The following is a 22,222-nucleotide window of genomic DNA, read 5'->3' on the forward strand; positions in this document are numbered from 1 at the left end:
AGTGACGTGCATAGGGCAGAGTTCATTACTTTCATTTTAAAGATAAAATAACTTGGGCATGAGACATCAGCTAACTGCCTGAAGCCACAGAGCTAGCAAACAATGTAGACAAGTTTTTGCAGGGTCAGGCATAAAAGGAGAGAAAGAGGCTTTCAGATAACAGAGCTGTGGTTCCTGATATATCTAGAAATACAGATAAAATGGAAAAAGAGAAATTTCATTCATGACTTTACATCCAAATCTTAAAAGGTAAATAAATGTATTCTTATTCAGAAATCAGCTGTCATCCACACAGCAATTTCTTCTAATCCTTTAGGTAGGCTTATTCCCCTTGAGGCCTGATACATTACTACTGTGCCAAGTGGCATGAGCAGCTGTGATTTCCCTGGGTGTAAGTTTGGCAACAAGGGATTAATTTCAAATGATCTCAAGCCACCCTGATTTTCTTTGACTTTGGTCGTTGCCTATCATAGTTTTTTTGGTCTAGGATGACTTCTAGAATGAGCCAGAGCTTCTTTGGGAATCCTTTGGACTAAGAATCAACTGGAAATCCCCAGGGAAGCCCTAAAACAAGCTTTCTCCACTCCTCTACCACTCCAGCCCAAAGACTGCACAACTCCAGTACCAAAGCTATTCCACCTCAATCCAACCTCTCAATCGATTCAGCCTCCCTGCTCACATTCAGCAGCTCCCTGCTGCCTTGAGAGACCTGGGTTCCAGTGCAAGCCTGTATGTGTCCTAGTGTCATGAACAGAGATCACCTATGGAATATATACAGCCAAAGTCAACACATGGCTTCAGGCTAAGAAGTCGGTTTCTTTATACTTATATGACTCAACAATGCACATAAATCAATATATATTCATTTCCTTAAAATAAAGAGACATGTCATTGTGTGAACTTTCTGTAGTATCAGATGTGACTTCATGCTTCAGTCATGTTCTTCCTCCAGTCACAACTTCTGCTTTAATGTTCGTTTAGTCACTTGATTATAAAAATTATGAAATTTTCATTATATATATTTTCAAATCTTCATTTTATCCATGAACCTAGGCTTTATTTGAAGTTGATTTATATTTTTCAAAAGACAGTATATCTCAGTATCTGTTCCCTATTTGTGACAAGGAAACAGAAGCCCAAAAGAAGAAACATGATTTAACCAAGGTCAGAGCCAACCAATGATAAAACTTATGGAATCTACATCTCTTGATTCCTAGCCCAGTGTCCAAGAGAGGACAGGGGTCTCCTCTCTTAGCATCCTTTCAAAGCACATGCAAGTGAAATAATAGATCCCTTTCAGTTTAAACATGAAGCACTGCTATACCAAAGTCCATTTCAAGGGATGATTCTGGCAATTAGCCAGTCTACTTCTGAAACCACAAGAATCAGCAAATGGAAATGAGAAAAGCAAACCTCACAGAGGCCATGAATCCATAAAGCTATATTAAATAAGAAGTTGGTGAGACATTTTTCTAAAGTGAGAAAATCCTTAGTTTAATAAAAATAAAAAAAAAAAAAACTAGGTCTGAGCTAAAGACAGCAATTTCATATGTTAAAAAAGCAAATAACCTTCGCAATTCCAAACACATTTTCTGTCATGCTTGCTTTCAAATATAAAAATAAAGCTGCTAAACAATTCTGAATAGAATGGGGAGCAGCAGATCATTTGAATATCTACGAACTTCAGCCTCACTCATAAGAAAATACTTGTCCTTATTCTTTCTATCCCATAGAGTCATAAGATGAGAAAGCTTTGAAATTTATACAAACATGAAGCTGACTTATTTCAACAGTAAAGGTATATTCTAATTTGTCTATGCCAGACCAGTCACAGTCAGACTCTTATTGGGCTTTAAATTGGAATTAGTATTCACACTGTCTCAAGTTTTAAATACACTAAGCCAAATGGACTTAGCCAACTAACAAAATAAACAATACAGTTAATTTTTAAAAGACTTCCTAGGAGAAAGGAAAAACAATTACATTACCTGATCCAGAACCTGATGTTGTCATATCATAAATTAAATCTTTTAATGTAGTGCCCTCTGAAATAAAAGGGCGATCTAAGGAAGGATCCTCTTCATTTGGCACTCGATGGTGAATGACGGTACGGTTATGGCAAATATAAACCATCAACATAAGTGAGATGCAGACGAAGCAGACTGGTCCAGCAATGACAGCTGCCAGTTCAACGGGACCAAGGCCAGATGATGGCTTTCCTGAAAAAGGGCCTCAAATGAAATAAACATCAACAATAGCAAAAACACTGAAGGGGGCATCCACAATTTCCTAATCCTCCACATTTCCTGTACTTGGCCACTACTCCCATTAGTCAGAGAGCCTCATTCCAGAAGCTCACAGGGCTCAAATCCAGAACAAGTGAATCATCCAGTCTTCACCCACTGGCCCCTCCTTTCATGATCACCAGCTCAGTCAACATCCACTTACTCTTCCTCTGCTCTTCAGCCTACATCTAAATAAAGCCAGTGACCACCACCATTCTAGGACCTCCATATTATCACTCTCTGGTCACTAATAAAAGAACCAATAATCTAGAAAAACTTCCTTTAATGTCTTAAAAGTACTTTTTAAAAATTAAGTTCTTAAAATTTTAATTCCAGTATAGTTAACATACAGGATTATAGTAGTTTCAGGTATATAGTATAGTGATTCAACAATTCTGTGCATTACTTAGTGCTCATCATGGTAAGTGTACTTAAGCATTTGTTTTTTTACTTTAAATTCTAGTTAGTTAACATATAGTGTAATCTTAGTTTCAGGAGAATTCAGTGATTCATCACTTACATATAACACTCAGCACTCATCACAAAAAGTGCCCTCCTTAATACCCATCATTCCCCACAAGGTTTTGTTTTGTTTTTTTAAAGAAGTTTGGCTTGCCTTCTTTGCCCAATATACACTCATAATAAGCAAAACAAAACAAAACAAAGTATAAATATAGATGAGCAAAAGTAAAAAAAAGGAAGGAAAGAAGGAAGGAGAAAAAATTATCTATAGCTTTACCACTCAAACAACTCACATTTTAGTGTATGCCTGTGTATATACCTCCATCCATTTTTTTAAAGCTTTTATTTAAGTAATCTCTACACCCAACATGGGGCTCAAACTCATGACTCTGAAACCAAGAGTCACATGCTCTAAGCAACTGAGACAGCCGGGCATCCTTCCATCCATTTTTTTTTTAATGTAAAATATAACTTTTGTTTTGTTAATAGTTTGCATGTATATACTTTCTAGTCTATGTTAACCACTTGGACTTTTAATTTAAGATCACTTATTTTCTCATGATCTCTTTTAATAACTAAAATTTTGCACTATTTCAGAAATACGTTAATTACAATGATTTTTGGCATTCATCCTGAGCCTTGCTGGTTTACTGCTCACAGACATTTCTTTCATATCACAGCTTTCCCATTCGTGAGATCTTTATTTGGATTTACGATAGAATCCTAATTCTAGTAATTTTTTTTAAGAAGAGTATACTAAATACATAATTATCTAAACATGGTTATTGCTTTTATATATGGAAAATTTTGGCTGATCTAAAGAATTTTGGGTAGCAAAATTTGGGTTCCACTGTCCTCTGATATTTAAAAAAAGAAGATAATCTGAATTTTTTCTCTTGTAGAGGTAAGCAGTATTACCTTGTTCTGAATGCCTATTTTTTTCTTTATTCTTAAAACTGACACTTTTTATTATACATATTTAGTTAAGTATTTATTTTTTCATTAATTTTGCATAGTATTCTTTTCTCTTCTGTCTCCCTATATGTCATTTTCTGGAATTTTTGTAATAAGCATATTGGATCACCTAGATTTATCCTCTATATCTCTTTCTTTGCTGTCTTTTCTCCCTGAATTGCAACACAATTTCACAAGCTTGTCTTTGCCTTAAGCTTATCTCACACTTGGCTACAAAATATTAGTATCCAGTCTGCTACTCACTTTCAATATTCCATTTTTAAAAATAATTCATCAACCGAGCTTTTCATTTAAAAGTGATCTTTAATGGAAAATGGATTTTGGACTGTCTGAAAGTTCTTCCTTATCATGACATAAGTCTTTTTCATAGGATGACATCTACTCTGATTTACCCAGTTCAGTTCACTTTTTTTGAACCACTGAAACTTTTCATTTGGTAATTTTTTTTTTTTGGTGTTTGCTTAACACAGAGCTGGGAATGAGGAATTTATGTATGTTTAGCATTAGAAATGAAGTGACTTCTTCACAAGGCTTTATGACTCTTCATTTAGGTATTTGAAGGCCAAACAATGGAAATGGGAAATTCCAGAATTATCATTTTCTTTATCATATTAGAATTACAGATACTTTAAACAAAAGAAAAATTACAGTCCGATTGAAATTTGCCATGAGAAACTTCCCTATCATGCTGAAGATCTGGTTTTACTTTGCTATTCTCACTTGAATGAAATAGAGCACTGCCTCCCTGTATAACCTGCACAGCCACAGCAGTGCTTCTTACATCAGTTAGCATGATGCCTAGACCAACTGTGAGCTTAGAATGAGCACTGTGGTCTGCCTCCCTGAGCAATGAAACCAGGTGCTTCTTCCTAAAGGAGAACTGAGTGTTTGGTCCTGTACGTCCTCATGCCAAACCCCTCAGCTTAAGGTTTGGTGGGATTTTCTAAAAGGTCCTTTCACTGACCTCTTTTCATATGGGTAGTCAGTCTTCACTAATCTGATGTTATCTGCCCCATAAATTATAGAAACTTCTCACAAGTGCAGGCATGAGGGTGGTATTCTTCCATTAATTCTGCTAACATGAATACAGGTTTCCCACATGTTTATGTTCCTTTGATTATGACAGAAATCTGGGATTTGAGGAAAGTGATGGAAGAGTTAAATACATGTGTTCAGACTAAGATCTTCAACAAGAACCAGAAAATTAATCTAATCCTAAGAGTTAATAAAGCTTTCAAATTCCTGGCTCTGTCAGGACATTGTAAAATGTAAACTATGGTGAAGGACCAAAACCTAGAAATCACATATAATGCTTCATATATAAGAGATTATAAAGCAGAGTTAAATTACAAAATGAAGGCAGCTGAACAGTTCAGTGCTGCTCTCAATTCCCATCCATTATCAACTGCTGTAAAAGGCTGAAGCATCATACAAAGAAAAGAAATTCACTCCGAGGACGTACTGCCACGGCAGCTTTGTCAGAATTCGCCTTTAAGAGACTAGCCTTTTAGGCATAACAGACCTCAGAGAAAGTCTATTATTGGAACTACGTTCTCAAACAACACACACCCACAAGTCAGGATCTTGGCTACTCCTGTAACTCTACAACTATGGACAAGTTCCTTCTTGCCTCTGAAGTGAATAAGCTAGGGTAGCAATATCTAAGATCCCTTCCAGTTCTAAAACCATAGTCAGAATCAACTTTTCTTGTAGTATTAAAACAAAACATCTTATATAACAACTTACCAACAGTTGGGAGTTCTATTTTATTGCAGTGGTCCTGGTTGCAGCAATAGGTTGTAGTAACAGACCCAGTTTTTGAAGATGGTGCACATACAAATGGTCTGTCTCGAGGAATCAGGTCAATTTCAGCTATGCACATGCTATTGTGTATAACTTTGTCTGTGGTCTCTGTGACAGAGACAAAGCAGAGCCCATCTGTCACACAAGTAAAATTGTCTTTTGTACAAAGGTGGCAGAAACACTGTAATGCTGGAAAAAGAGAACAAGATTCTATTAGAAAAAATCCTCTAGGTTAACAATTTGAAATTATCCCATATTCACTATAATACATTCCTGATCCTATTATAATCATACAATTTCTTTGCAATGTTCAAAAAACAAAATTCTTATTACTCTGAGAAGTTCCAAAATCTGTTGAGAACCACACATACAAAAGAGCCAAATATGATAAAATCTGGACCCAGGGTTTTTTCTAGAACTTTTTTGCTTCCAAACACAGAAAAATTAATACAAGTAATTTCCTTAAGGTAAGGCAAGCATTTGCCCTCCTATTTGAAACACAGTACTTTAAATTTTTAATGGCTATATTCTTAACAGCTAAAAGCTATATATTTACATACTCCCCCACTGGGAAGCAATGTGTGAAAATACTTCTACCTACCCACCATAGGTTGGAAATGTCATTTGGGTGATTTATGGCGATGGAGCAAAATGGAAATAGATTTGTATTGAGCCAGACAGACACTCTTTCTTCTTATGCAAATCCTAAGAAAGACATGTAACCTTCTAGCTAGGGTTAGTGTTACTTGGTCAGTAAGCCAGGGAGTCTGCACCAGTACTACATAAATGCTCCAATCACACACTCAGCCATAGACTGGAGAAACACTAGCACCATGCTCGCTTGAATCTTTTGATCTTTATGGCTCAACTCAAGAAGTAACTCCTTTAGGGAAGTCTTCCCCTAATTACCAACACCTTCCCACATACACAGACACATACACTCTCCATCAGGCCCTCCAATGAGGTTAAATACGGCCCAAAGCACACACTGCTCACTAGAATTGTTAACTTTCTCTCCCCTATGAAACTATAAGCTCATTGAGGGCAGAGATCCATATTAACCATTTCTGTAAATCCATATCTAGCACTAGACCTGGCACATATCAGCATTCAAAAAAAAAATCTGTTAAATGAATGACAGAATGGGTACTTACATTTCACTACCATCTCATGAAACCATAAAACACAGATATGTCCTTAAGTTCAAACAAACTTGCCAATTACTTGTTGGAGAGGAAACAGTTACAGTCCAGATATGTAGTATGTAGAATGGCTACCTATGATGAAACCAAGGAAGTCTACAGAAACAGTGTATCTAGAAAAAGATAGTAGACAGGAGGACCAGAAGAAAACTAGTGGAATAGTTAACTTGCTGTGCAGGAAGGGTTAACTCAGCAGGCTTGAGTTGCTCAAACCCTGTACATTCCCAAGAAATACATGTCTTCAGGACTAGCCCTTGGCCAGTCCCTATGAAATGAGCTCTGAGCCCTTGAAATATTCTCCCTGATAAGAATGCTGCAACCTTGTGTGACTGAGCCTCAGTAGAAACCCTGAATATCAAGGCTCAGCTGAGCTTCCCAGGCCTGCAGCACTGTGCACGTGCTGTCACATTGCTGCTGAGCTCAGGTGTGCTACTGCACTGGGCAAGTACCCCTAGAAGCTGGTACCAGGTTTCTCCTGGGATTTGTCTATATGCCTTTTCCTTTGGATGATTTGATATGTATCTTTTCCACTGTAATAAGCCATAACCATGTGCACAACAGCTTTTCTGAGTCCTGTGAGTTCTTTTAGCAAATCACTGAGCCTGATGCTGGTCTTGGGGACTTCAACTCACTTGCAAAACCCAAATTCAGGAATGTCAGGATCTCTTCAAGCAAGTACTTCTTGGTTGCTGGCTTAATTAATATATTTGTTTATTATCTTTACAGACCAGCAGTTTTACCTTAATCACTATAAAAAAGATTTGTTCTTTCTTCTTAGATAGTTCAGCTATTTGAATTAACTCCTCCCAAACATAAGAACTCAAAAAGAGTATTTATTTTTTTTTAATTTTTTTTTTTTATTTATTTATGATAGTCACGAGAGAGAGAGAGGCAGAGACATAGGCAGAGGGAGAAGCAGGCTCCATGCACCGGGAGCCCGACGTGGGATTCGATCCCGGGTGTCCAGGATCGCGCCCTGGGCCAAAGGCAGGCGCCAAACCGCTGCGCCACCCAGGGATCCAAAAAGAGTATTTAAAAAGACATAATTACAGTCTAAAATTTAAAAAATTATCTTTAAATTTTTTCTTTTTAAAAAATTTATTTAAATTCAATTTAGTTAACACATAGTGTATTATTAGTTTCAGAGGTAGAATTTAGTGATTCATCAGTTGTTCATAACACCCAGTGCTCATTACATCAAGTGCCCTCCTAACCCCATTACTCAATTACCCTGCCTCCCCACCCCTCCAGCAACCCTGTTTTTTTTTTCCTATAGTTCAGAGTCTCTTATGGTTTGCTCCCCTCTGTCTTCATCTTATTTTTCATTTCCTTCCCCTATGTTCTTCTGTTTTGTTCCTTAAATTCCATGAGTGAAATCATATTAACATTTAAAGATTATTTTAAAAGGTGGTAGTTATTCATGGTGAGATTTAGTGGTGATTATAGGTTCAATTTCCTAAGGAGGAATTCTGAATAAGAAATCCATGAACTGGTTTCAGGGATACATGAATGTCATGAAACTGTCAAATGTTTTATTTACATTTTCAAGGTTCATAGCTTTCAACAGAATCACATAGGAGTCTATCACCCATAAAAGATTAAAACCACCACCATAAGGAGATTGCCATCATTCTCTCTTGAATCCCCTTTACTCATGAGTCAGTCAACCAATATTTTCTATTAGCTTTATCAGCTACTCTACCAAAAATTGAGTGTATGAAGATTGATAATTCATGGTCATAGCCCTTGAAGAGCTCCAAGGCCTACAGAATGAGAACACTGCAATACAATGTAGTAACTGATATATATATAAAATACTGCTATGAATACTGAGTTCTAAGCTCTCATCTTCTCCCTTACCATCTATGAAATGAGACCTAAACACTAGGTCTAACAATTAAGGCTTTTACTTTTGGGTTCTAACTTACCACTCACATTGCAAATGCAATCTAGGGCCACATGCTTCTCACCATTATGACATTTATGTCTTTCATGGCCATGGTCTTTACACATACTATCCCTCTGCCTAATTTAAAGTGCCTTTTATCCTTTAAGACCCTATTCAAACAAGATCTTTTCCATGATACAATCTACACTCTCCCCTACTCTTAAGATAACTGGGTAGGTCCTTACATATGTTCCCATAGTCCTCTTTGTTTACCTTTAAGATAGAACAAATCAAACTATTTATAGTTTGCTGTTAAAGTGTGTCTCATTACACTAAAAAGGACTAAGTTTTTTAAAATTTATTTTCCCATCATTGAATCTTGGGCTCTTAGAGATCACAAAAATATATGCTAAAACAATGTTTCCCAAACAGGAGGTAACAAGTATGCTGCGAGAAGAAGGGGAGTTTAAGAATTGTGTACAAAATTTTTTTTGATGTTTTCATTTAAAAGATAATCTAAAATGAGTAATAAAAATGCTGGACAAGTAACCATAATTTAAACAAATACGTCAGTAGGCTTTCACTGATGCTTCTTCAGTTGTGTTAAGATCTCCTTCAGGCCCTCTCTCTGTCTCTGATGAATAAATAAATAAAATCTTAAAAAAAAAAAAAAAAAAAAGGGTGGGGGGAATCCCTGGGTGGCTCAACGGTTTAGCGCTGCCTTTGGACCAGGGCGTGATCCTGGAGTCCTGGGATCGAGTCCCACATTGGGCTTCTTGCACAGAATCTGCTTCTCCCTTGCCTGTGTCTCTGCCCCTCGCCCCATGAATAAATAAAATCTTTAAAAAAAAAAAAATCTCCTTCAGGCCAAATGTCCTAAAGGCACACTATACAAGCAAAAGTCTCATAGTAACTAATCAAGAGTGAAAAATACAGGACATTATAATCATCAGAGCATATGACAAGTCAGGCATGGTATATTCAAAGCCAATAAATAGTTCAATAGCTAATACCATATATATGCTACATGTATTACATGGGTCCTATCTTTGTAGTACAATTGCAAAAGTTCTTTAGAAGTAAATGTGGTTAGAAGTATCCAATGACAATTTTTCCATTCTCACTTCCAGCACGAGCTGGTGTAGAGAATTATTTAATAAGGATTTCAGTAATGACATAACGCTAACCTCATCTTCAAGTAAACACCACAGCTGACGTCTCATTAAAATTGGCATTTGAGGAATGCTTGCTGGCAAGTGTTTTGGTTAGATATGAGGTCTGATTATCTTGAACTTACAAGCAAAGCCTTGAAGTCATTAATAGCACCTTACACAACATTACTTATGGAGAATGGGTACTTGCAACTTTTAGTAATACTGAGGTTAAAATACAGAAACAGATTCAAAATGGAATGAGACCTAAGGCTATTTTTTTCTACTGTGAAATCTAAATATTACTGTCACACTGAATAACTATATTAATTTGAAATTTAGTTTTTTGTAGTCGTCTTTGTATTTAATTCGTACGCTTTGGTTTATAGTTGTAAATGGGCCAAAAATATAAAAATTTTATATCTAGTTTCATAGCTATACAATTTAAGTAACATGAAAAATACATTCCTTATGTTTCCTTTCAAAAGGGTCATTACTTATGGCAAGTTTGAGAAAATCAGTGCTAAAGGGCTCTTAACAAGAGTCTTTCAGTAAGAACAAGTCACTAAACATAAACATTACATAACATAAAGCTTAACCAGGTAAGGATTTATTTCTTGAGGGAATTTTAAAATTCTATTTTACCATTTAAATTAGAGTTGAGATTAAATACAAGATTGCTGCTAAATGTAGGAGATGCAGGAATATATATTAGGGAAAAAATAAAACTATTTAAAATTTCCCATGAATTCATGAGCTTTAATTCCCATTTCTTAAAAGTTAAAATTTATTTTATTAATAAATAGATCTGACCCCTAGCTATCTCCCTTTATTAATTAGGTTGTTGTTTTTGTTGATTTTTTAAATGCACATACAGGGCAAAATTTCTACCTAACAAAGGTATACAATGATGTCTTCTCATCCCACAATAGCATCATTTAACACCTGCCCCATCACCTCAAATCTTTCATTTAATTCTGCCATTTTTCATTGAGCATATCCATATGTCAGATGCTGCACAGGCTGTGGGGTGGTGGAATAAATAAGACAAGTATCTGGACTGAAGGAGTTCATCAGGGTGGATAAGTAAGGCATTAAATAGATCATTAAAATCCAGAGTCTGGAAGAGAATGATCACAGTACTTCAACACTGCCAAGGCAGAAGGGAAAGAAAGAAAAGCTTCACAGAACATCCAACTCACAACTTGGAGAATATGTAAATCTACTCAATAGTTAAAGATGAGAAAGCTGTCCTGACAGGGTTTTCCTTTATCAGTGGGCAGGATTTTATCCTTAGTGGCTATCATCTCAAGTAATGAGACCATCAAGTTTAAATAACTATTCAAGATACTAACCATAATGGTTTCATTTCAACAACAAAATGAACATAATACCTTCCTGACCTATTTCATCATCTCAATGAGATCGTCAAATGAGATACTGTACGTTAGCACATTTTGAGACTATTAAATCATATGTGACCATACGGAATTATCACATATAATAAATGGTATCATTTCAAATGTGGTTTTTATTTGTAGGCCACCCAAGAAACAGGTCTTCCCAAAAGTAACGTGTAAAATTCCACTCTACAATCCCAGACAGACAGAGCCACAGGAGACCTCGAAGATCATCTCATTTTAATTCAGTTCTATCATTTTATTATGAAGAAATGAAAAGATAAGAGTATCAAAATAATTTATAACAATATTCTAGCTACATTACAGGTGGATGTGAATTCCCACCACATTATCATCACAAACGTGGTGGTACTGGAATCTGTGTGTTTTTGTATTGGTATCCATATGTTAAATAGCTTAAATCTTTCAAGATTCCCCAGTGGTTCAATAGTACAGCTTCTTGTTTGGACCTCTAGAGTTTGACTCTTCAGCCTGACAGCAAAGATAAGAATCAAAATCCCTGTTCAGGACCTTTCTCCTATCCTGGCCACCTTTTATTCCATGCCCTATTATCTACCAGCAGCCACAGCTTCTGCCATTCTAAGATGAACATTTTCCTACACTTTAACTTCTGAAATCTGCATCTGCATTACAATCAAAGTAAAAAGAAAACTCCAGCCTCTGGACAGAAAGGTTAAGTCATGATAGTTGTTGCAACATCTGCATGTGCAAACGTTGCCGTGTATGGAAGGGATTATTCATTTAATCACCATTTTAATCATATGCATTGGTAGCTCTCCTGCAACTAAAGTTTTATTTTAACCTTAATCCCTATTAAAGTCATCATAAAGATTTCACTATGGCTCAGCACTACAATGAAAAGCTGTTGTATTCACAGAAAATTATCAGTCCTGTGCCAGGAAATACAATTACTAGCAAAAGAAATTTCCAAAGATTGCAGAATCACAGAATTTTCAGTTTGAAGATGTTGGTGAAGGACTGTCAGAAACCAAACATCTAGCTGTCATCAAAGAAATGACAACAGTAAAGAGAGATAGCAGAATCCTTGGGGTTATCATCTTCAGTGATGGTGATATATCCCAAGTTGAGATTCTGGCTCTTGGTCCCAACTATAAAGGAAATTTCCATCATTGCCTCATTTCAGAGTGTCTGGAAGTCACACATCAAAACACTATTATTTCTACCTAATGCTAGGGCCACTACGGGTTGATTCACAACCCTATATATCTGGCTGGACAAATGGAAAAGTAGACAGCCCGTAAACAGTAGACAGAACAGACATATCTATGATCCTTGTTGATTAAATAAAAATTAGTACTAGAAACCTTGTCCTCCCAGCCCAAGAGTGATAGTGTCTATAAAAGTTATCCCCCTTTACATATATATATATATACACACATATATATATACACACACACTTCAATACTCTTTCCTTTTTCTTTTTCTTTTTTTTTAAACATTTTATATATATCTATTCATGAGAAACACAGGGAGAGAGAGAGGCAGAGACACAGGCAGAGGGAGAAGCAGGCTCCATGCAGGAAGCCTGACATGGGACTTGATCCTAGGTCTCCAGGATCAGGCCCTGGGCTGAAGGCGCCACTAAACTGCTGAGCCACCCGGGCTGCCCACTCTTTCCTTTTTCAATGCTTGTTATTTGGTCTCTCAATCCTTCTTCCCCTCTACCAAGAACTTGAGAAATTCACTACTGAATTCAATGTTCTTTTCTAAAATTCTTTAGGATATGAGACACATTGACACATCTTTCTTTATTAGTTTATATGATACCACACTTCCCTAACTTATGTCCACAGTCAGCCCTTTGCTACATCTCAGATCTACATTTCTACACTTCTTGACCTTATACTTGGGCTCCAAACTCCTATTTTAACTACTTTCCAAGAAATGCTCTGCTTAGGCTTGCCTTAGTGCAAAGTCAACATGCTTAAAATCAAACACAACACTATTCCTCTAATAGTGGTATATGTAATTAAAAAGCCCCTGCAAGGATCCTAGGTTCCTTCTTGTTGAGACAGCTCAGCAGTTAAAAAGGAAGACAGGGATGAAGATTTCTCTCACCAAAGACTGAATTCCAATCTTTTCACCACTCTGAGTTGGCTGGTGATGACCCTTCTTTACTTTCCCCCTCCCATTACAGCACAATTATACTTTATAGAGAGAGTATTTCCAAATATTACAAATACGCATCAACAGGCAGGTAAAGGACGTGCACAATGTCTCTTATTCAGTCTGCTTAGCTACTGTTAAAAACAGAAGATCTTACCAGTGCTGGCAAAGATGGAGGCAAAAGTGAGAAGTTCTAACAAACCCTTCCAGGTACTAATGGGAACCCCATTACAATCTAGTTTATATCTCCACTCCAGTTCTTCTGCCTTCCCTTCTGGCTGCTACTCCCAATACCATACCCTCTCTCAAGGAGGTTTGTCCTCTCTTTTCTCCCTGTTCCAGCTCTGGGGAAAGCATATGTATGTTCTCTACTTTTTAAAATATTATGCAAAAATCTGTAAACAAGGTTAAAACCCTGACCACCGACTAGTTTTGTTCAAACTAGTTGAACAAAGCACTCAGTGGTTCTCAACTCCACACCCTTAGGTAACCTGGCAGTAGTAATGTCAAAGTCGGCTTGTCAACACACCAAGTACCATACGTGAAAGTGAATTCTCTATAGTTTAGTCCAGATAACATTGTACTCTCAAATTGACAGCTTCAAAACAAAAATATGATTTATCCAGACATTTCTCAAGTAAGTCCAAGCACTTAAGAAACATTATTTCTGATTCAACATACAAAACTCCAATTTGGAAGACGAGGGGCAAGCCTAAATTCTCATTTGTTTTTCTACAACACCATCATTTCCTAGTCTCCTGAGCTCCATGGAATTAGCTGATAAAATGTTAACTGATATCAGAGAAAAGCACACTAAGAATAAGCTGTCTAAATGGCAAGATGAGACTAAATAGGGGCAAGTAATACAAAGGCTTTCATTTAGGTTCAAAATAAAATAAACTGCACAAGTACAAGATAAAGATTTGCTTAGCAGATTTGGGGAATCTGTTTAACAACAGATTTAAAAAGAGTCAACAGCATTTATTGGTAATTGTAGCCATGGTGATGGGGGAGACAGAACAACAGGGCACAGAATTCCCCAAATGCCCAAATAATAAGTAATCAGTAAGTGTTAGATGAACATCAATCTGCCATGTAAATATGAGTCAGAAAATCAAAGAATGAATTCAACAAAGTTTGATCTGAAAGGTATCCTAGCTGTGGAGACAACCACTCATTTCACAGTTATAGTGTCAATTTATCTTACTCCAATATTAAATCAAATCATAAGGTCCGGATGTGGTAAATACTGTTTCATGAAAATCATTTCCTAACTATAGCTCCTCTCTACAATGAACTGACTGGCTCAAAGAAATTATGACTTCTCTGTCATTAGAGATACTTAAGCAGAGGCTTAATGACCAATAGCCGGAATCTGTGAAGTAGAGAATCTGCTGCACTAAGTAAAAGGTTGATCTAAAACTCTACAATTCTATTGTTTTGTTTCGTTTTGTCTTTAGTAGGCTCCAGGCCAGTCTGAGAGTCGGTGGGGCTTGAACTCACAACCCTGAAATCAAGACCTGAACTGAGAACAAGAGAGGGACACTTGGGACACCTGACTGGCTCAGCGGTTGAGCATCTGCCTTGGCTTAGGGCGTAACCCCGGTCCTGGGATTGAGTGCCACACTAGGCTCCCTGCATGGAGCCTGCTTCTCCCTCTGCCTGTGTCTCTGCCTGTCTCTGTGTCTCTTGTGAATAAATAAAATCAAATAAATAAAATAAAAAGGAGCGGGATACTTAAGTCACCAAAGGCCCCTCTCCAATTGTTTAAATAGTAATATTCCATAATTTTACAAGTTACATCAAATATTAAACATTCATGTTTTCATTTTTTGACTAATTAAACTTAAGTTGACATATCTTCAAGGTACGGAGATTACAACAGTGTATCTCATTTTATAATTGTTTGTTCATCTATTTCCTCCATTAAACTGTGAACTTCATTGGGTCAGGGTCTGGGTTAGTATTTACGAGTACTTTATGCACCTCTGCATTCCTAGATCCGGGCACACAGGAAAGGATTCAGTATGTTTCTTGAATAAACTCCCAGGAGTGTCTCTTTGGTATGTGGGTGGTTGCTACCACCAAGGTCCTCAATAAAATGGCCAGCCAAGCAAATTTTCTTTTATCCCTTACTACCTTCATTTTTGAAGTCCTTTTCCCATCTCTCAATGTTCTCCTTTCAAAAGTCCAAAATTCCCACTTAGGTACCTCCCTTGAGCCCATTTGATGTAAAATAACCCATTATCCAGAATAGCCTCCTCTTCTGTATAAAGGGAAGACAACCTGACACTTTCAAAATGACAAATGAACACACCCTCTGACCTAGAAGGAATGTAGCTTATAGATTAAACTTTACAGTGCCTTATGTACATGGTTATTAATTTCCTAAGAGTTTATACTAGATTGTTTCTAATCTTGCCTATGCATCTATCAGTAGGACACCAGTAAAATAACATGATGGTACCTATAAAATGGAAGACTGTACTATTAAAAGAAATTGATGTTTTCTATGTGTTAATGTAGATTGACCCCTAAGATGTATTAAGTAAAAATCTGCATAGTGCAGAACAGTGTATCTGATATAGTAGCATCTTGCTAAAAAGCAAAGGAAAGAAGGAAAATACACACATACACATAGTACAAAGTATCTGCCTAGAAATGAAATAGGTAATACTAGCTTCCAAAGAAGGGAACTGGGTACCAAGAAGATTGGGGTGGCAGGAGACTTTTTACTCTACAACCATTTGTACTTTTTGAATTTAGAAAAACATGAGTGTATTAGATCTATTCAAAGTTACAAAAAAATTAAAAATGCCATGCCATGCTCCATCTCTAGCCCCTATACTATCTTCAAAACTCCAACTCAGGATATTTACTCTATGGAGTATAGACACTTCATGCCAATTTTAAAACTTGAAAGTTCTTTCTGGAAAACAATTTGCCAAGATATAGTAAGAGCCTTTAAAGTCTTTTTTTAAATCCATTAATTCTACTTCTTAGATTTTAGTCTAAAGAAATAACAGGAGATAAGAGCAGAGATATAAGCACATAGATGTTTGTTACAGTATTTTATGGTTGAAAACAATCTATATGAATGACAATATGGCAATGACAACATAAATTATGATACAATCATAAATGAGATACTATATAGGCATTAAAGCTGATATTTCAGAAGCATTTCTAAGGACAGGGAAATGATCATACTATTAAGACTATATACAATGTGATTATAATTTCATCGCTATAAAGTGATCATCTTGGTTTTTTTCCATGTCAACGAGTTGTGGGGGATATGTTGGTATACAGAGCAGATGTATGTACTGTGCCTTATCTTAGCCCCTAAAAAGAAATGAAGAAACTTTTATTTCTGATGGTTAAAGCTAAAACAATAACTAATTTCTCATTTTTCTCTAATCTAAATAAACTTTCATAGTTTGGGGAAATTGCTTAAGTTTTTGAGCCTGTTTTCTAAATTTATAATAGCAATCTCAGAAGGTGAGGATTGAGATAATATATACAGAAATAAGAAGTATAGTACCTGGCACATAAAATGCTTAACAATTCATTTATGCACTCATTCAACAAGTATTAGTGCCTACTATGTGCCAGTCCCTGTCATACATGCTAGACAGAGAATCAGAGCAAATTTTTACACAACTCTAGAAGCCAACACTGACACACAATATATGATGTAAACAATGCGTACATAAATCAGCAAACATTCTCATTAGCTACCTCTGTCTCTCTCTCCATTCACTGATACCCATATAGAGTTTTTCAGCAATATGACTATGAACAGGATTAGGCCGAAGAATTTCAATGTAGTAGCATGAGATATACCTACAAGAAAGTATATTTTTAGTTCCAACCCAAATTAACAAAGTATTAGAACACATACAGTGTGCATATATCCCTAACTAATAAAAAAAACTAGGACTGTCTGCATGGCTCAGTTGGTTAAGTGTCTGCCTTCAGCTCAGGTCATGATCCCAGGGTCCTGGGATTGCACCCTATATCGGATTCTCTACTCAGTGGAGAGTTTGCTTCTCCCTTTCCCTCTCCTTCTCCTGTGATCTCTCTCACTCTCATTCTCTCTCAAATGAATAAACATAATCTAAAAAAAAAATCATAACTAGGGGCACCTGGGTGGCTTAGTCAGTTAACTGTCCAACTCTTGATCTCAGCTCAGGTCTTGATCTTGGGGTCATGAGTTCAAGCCCCCTATTGGGCTCCATGCTGGTAATGGAGCTGACTTTGGAAAAAAAATATATAACTCATAAAATGTTCCTGCTAAGAGGAACCTGAAAATTACCTGATTCTAACCTCTATTTTACAGATGAGGAAACAGAAGTGCCCAAAGAGTTACATCAACATAATCTAGATAGATTCTAAAAGTACAAGGAAAAAAGGATTATTAGAAAATCAATGGTGGGGATGCCTGGGTTGCTCAGTGGTTAAACATCTGCCTTCAGCTCAGGGCGTGATCCTGGAGTCCAGGGATCGAGTCCCACACAGGGCTCCCTGCGTGGAGCCTGCTGCTTTTCCCCCTGCCTATGTCTCTGTCTCTTTCTCATGAATAAATAAATAAAATTTTTAAAAAAGAAAATCTATGGTGATCTCCCCCACATAGGACAAGATGCCTTTCCCTCTAGAGAGCAAGCGTGGCTGCAGGCGATGTGACTTGCACAGGTACTGAGGTACAGTGATGAACCTAAATGAAAGTAGCAAATCATTCTGAGCTAGAATGAAGTTGAAACAGAACTGAGGTAAGAGAAGGAAGTGGTAACCAACCACCAGCTGCCTTTGAATTAAAGGAAGAGGAGAGTCACACCTGGGCCTGCAAACAGCAAAAGGCCTACTGGAGCCATAGTGAAGAAACAACTGGTGGCACTGGTATGCAGTTCATAATTTTAGAAGCAAAGAATAAGGTTTGAACATCTTTTCCCAGAAAAGAACAGTGTATATAACCTTTGGGGGAACAAAGAACTCACCTCTAGGAGGACAGAGATACCTAGGATGAGACTCCTGCTCTCAAGCAGCTCACAATGTAAGGTGGAGAGCCAACATGTTATGGATAGAGGGTAATGCACACCAAGTGCTAAAAGAACAGAGAGAAGGGAGACTTCTCTCAAAGATGGTCTTCTCAAAAGCCCTTGAGGCTTACAGAAGGCTAAAGAAGAAAGCAAAGTCTTTCCAGGGAGATGCTTTGCAAAGATATTGTATAGATTCAGGAATAAGAGATTAAGCAGTTTAGGAAAATGTAAATAGATCATATAATCATGACATAAACAAAACCAAAAAAATTTTAAAAATTCAGCACCTATTCATGATAAAACACAAAAGTCACTATTCAAAAAAGTCATCAGCTTTTCTTAAACCAGCAATAAAAACAAAAATTCAAAAATATATAATTTACAAAAGCATCTGAAATCAAATACCTAGGAATAAATCTAATACTATGTTAAGACCTAACCTCTACAGGGAAAGCTTCAAAGCATTACTTATTTGACAGAAATTATGAAGGAAATAAAATAAAATTTACTTATTTATAAGTGGAGGAACATGCAAGACTCCTCACCAGAAGATTCAATACTATAAGATGTCAACATTCTGCAAAGTGATCTGTAGGTTTAACAAAATCAAATCAAAATCCTACAGCTGTATATGTGTGTGTGTGTGTGTGTGTGTGTGTGTGTGTGTGAAGCCACAAGCTGATTCTAAAATCTATATGGAAAAATATCCCAAGAACAGTCAAAGCAATTTTGGAAAATAATGCTTTTGGAAGACCTACATTATAAGATATCAAGACCCATCATAATATAATAATTAAGACAGTGTAGCATTAGCAAAAGAATAGACCAAGGGAATAGAACAGAGATTCCAAAAACAGATTCTTACATATACAACTACTTGATTTATGATAACAGTGATGCTATAATGCAGTGGAAAAAGTAAGCTATACCAACAAATAGTGCTGGATCATCTGGGCATGCATATTTTTAAAATAATAATACACACACACACACACACACACACACACACAGAGGAATATTACTCAGCCATAAAAAAGAATGAATCTTGCCAGTTGCAACAACATGGATGGAGCTAGAGAGTACTATGCTAAATGAAATAAGTCAGTTGGAGAAAGACAAATACCATATGATTTCACTCACATGTGGAATTTAAGAAAAAGAACAAATGAGCAAAGGGGGAAAAAAAACAGAGAGGTAAACCAAGAAACAGTCTCTTAACTATAGAGAACCAACTAATGGTTACTACAGGGGTGGCAGGGATGGGAGATGGGCGAGATAGGGGATGGGGATTACGGACTGCACTTTTTGTGATGAGCACCAGGTGCTGTATGTAAGTGTTGAACAAATAAATTTTAAACCTAAAAATTATTTTTTTAAAGATTTTATTTATTTATTCATGAGAGACACAGAGAGGGGCAGAGACACAGGCAGAGTTGGAGAAGCAGGCAGCCTGCCTGATGAGGAACTCAATCCCAGGACCCCAGGATCACGACCAGAGTCCAAAAGCATATGCTCAACCACTGAGCAACCCAATAGCCCCCTAAACCTGAAAACTCTTATTACACTATATGTTAACTAAATGGAATTTAAGTAAAACTTTAGAGAAAAAGAGATTATACTATATATTAACAAGCTATAACTAAAATTAAAATTTAAATTAAAAAAATATCTATTTCATCCCATAATGAAAAATCAACCCCAGATGGGTTGTACATCTCAGCATTAAAGGGTACAGCAAAAAGCCTTTTAGATGAAAATGTAGGAAACATTTCAAGACATTAGGTCCAGAAAGACTAATCAAATAGGATTCAAAAAGCCCTAATATTTAGGAGAAAATAACAGAATTTGGGCTATATTAAAATACATTAAAGTTTATTGAAAAGACACCATTCTCCTTTACCATTTTTCTATTCATGTCTTTTTCTTTTTTAGATTTATCAAATATTTGTCTATTTTAGTAATGTGCTTAAAAAGAACCAATTTGGTGTTTTATAAATCAAATCCATTTTTTAAAGTTTTTTCTAAATCCTTATTTTCTTTATATACTTAGTTGTTCCTTCTCCAGGTTGATTTGTACTTAGTTCCTTCTCTAGCTTGAAATTTTGTTTCCAAATTTCCCTTTAGGTGCTGCTTTAGCAAAACTCCCAGTAGTTTGGATATGTCGAGATCTTGTGTTGTTCATTTCTAAATGGTCTGTAATTACAACTGTAACTTCTTCTTTACCCCAGGGATTATTTACAAGAATTTTTATTTTTATTTTAAAATAAAATTTTTATTTTTATTTTAAAATTCTTATTTTATTTCCAAGCAGATATATTTATTTTGACTTTTTCTATTAGTTGTGAATTTCTAATTTGGGTATTCTTTGTAGACCTTCATATCATCAATTTTCTGGAAACTCAAGTAGTATTTTAAAAGAATACTGTTCAGGGGATCCCTGGGTGGCTCAGCGGTTTGGCGCCTGCCTTTGGCCCAGGGCGTGATCCTGGAGTCCCAGGACTGAGGCCCACATCAGGCTCCCTGCATGGAGCCTGCTTCTCCCTCTGCCTGTGTCTCTGCTTCTCTTTCTCTCTCTGTCTCTCATGAATAAATAAAATCTTAAAAATAAATAAATAAATAAATAAATAAATAAATAAATAAATAAATAAAGTTCATTATTACAAAATTGGAATACATTAAATCTTTATTATGTTATTCAAATATTCTTGTCTTCACCTAGTGATTTTATCAATTTCTTCTTGTATTTTTAACAATTCTGGCCTTATATATTCTGACACTATTAGTTGCATAAAAATTCATGACGTCTTGAGAGATGGTACTTCATCAATATAAAATACACCTCTTTCTTCCATTTAATGTTTTTGTAGCTTGAATTTCATCAGGTATTCACCTTTTTGGGGTCAGATGTGCTTTTTTTATTCTACTATTTTTTTTAAGATTTTATTTATTTATTCATGAGACGCAGAGAGAGAGAGAGAAAGAGAGAGAGAGAGAGGCCGAGACATAGGCAGAGGGAGAAGCAGGCTCCATGCAGGGAGCCCAATGTGGGACTCGATCCCAGGACTCTGGGATCACACCCTGAGCCAAAGGCAAACGCTTAACTGCTGCTGAGCCACCCAGGTTTTAGCTAAATTCATTAAGTTTTTGCTTTGAAAAGGGATGGTTTTCAATATTTTTATGTCATTTTAGATGTCTTTTGAAAAAAAAAACAGCTAAGTTTGCGTGTCTCTGCGTGCATATTAATCCAACCTAAGAATCTGACTTTTCAACAGGGAAATTCAACTCTTCATATTCAATTAAGTATTTATGGACTTATGACTGCCATATATTTACCATTAACTTTTTTAACTTAGGTTTTATTTTTATTAAATTTATTTATGTATAGAGTTAAGGTATCAAATAGTTCTACAAGACTGTTACCAAGCCTAACAAAAAAAAGATAGCAGCTCCCCAACACCCACCCCTTCCTATTTCCTGCTCCACAGAAGCAATCACACTTTATACTTCATTGAGTTTCTTGGTATTTAGCTTTATGTCATTCCCATCCCTTTTCAAAGCAAAAACTTAATGAATTTAGCTAAAAGCAGGATGGTAGAGACACTGCTGGAAATTTCAGACTTCGTGAACCACACATATAGTTACCACAATTATAGTTAATTTCTTGAGTTCTCCAGTCTGAAATGTTCATCTTCCTTGTCAAACAAAATGTCAAAGCAAGCAATTCAATTCTGGTTGCAGTCTCCTAGAGGAAAATAGCTAAATTAAAACAAGCAAAGACAGGAACGCCCAGCCAAAATGGCGGAACTGTTACAGTATTTTATAATGCTCTTGCTTTTATAATATTTTATATTATTTCTTTTTTAAGATTT

The 22,222-nt window shown here is 36.3% G+C and overlaps 1 protein-coding gene across 2 annotated transcripts in view; it reads right to left on the reverse strand.

The window, feature by feature from the left end:
* TGFBR1 (transforming growth factor beta receptor 1) overlaps positions 1-22,222 on the reverse strand; it is a 58,198-nt gene that overhangs the window by 23,649 nt on the left and 12,327 nt on the right. The window contains exons 2-3 of one of the 2 annotated variants that reach the window (XM_072727865.1): positions 5,469-5,714; positions 1,989-2,219 (exon numbers count right to left, since the gene is read on the reverse strand). In XM_072727865.1, coding sequence (XP_072583966.1) covers positions 1,989-2,219; positions 5,469-5,714 — 477 coding nt within the window. Of the gene's footprint in view, positions 1-1,988; positions 2,232-5,468; positions 5,715-22,222 lie in introns of both variants that reach the window. The other variant, XM_072727864.1, reaches the window with a different exon arrangement.

Source organism: Vulpes vulpes, chromosome 12 (assembly GCF_048418805.1).
Source record: "Vulpes vulpes isolate BD-2025 chromosome 12, VulVul3, whole genome shotgun sequence".
NCBI classification, from domain to species: domain Eukaryota; kingdom Metazoa; phylum Chordata; class Mammalia; order Carnivora; family Canidae; genus Vulpes; species Vulpes vulpes.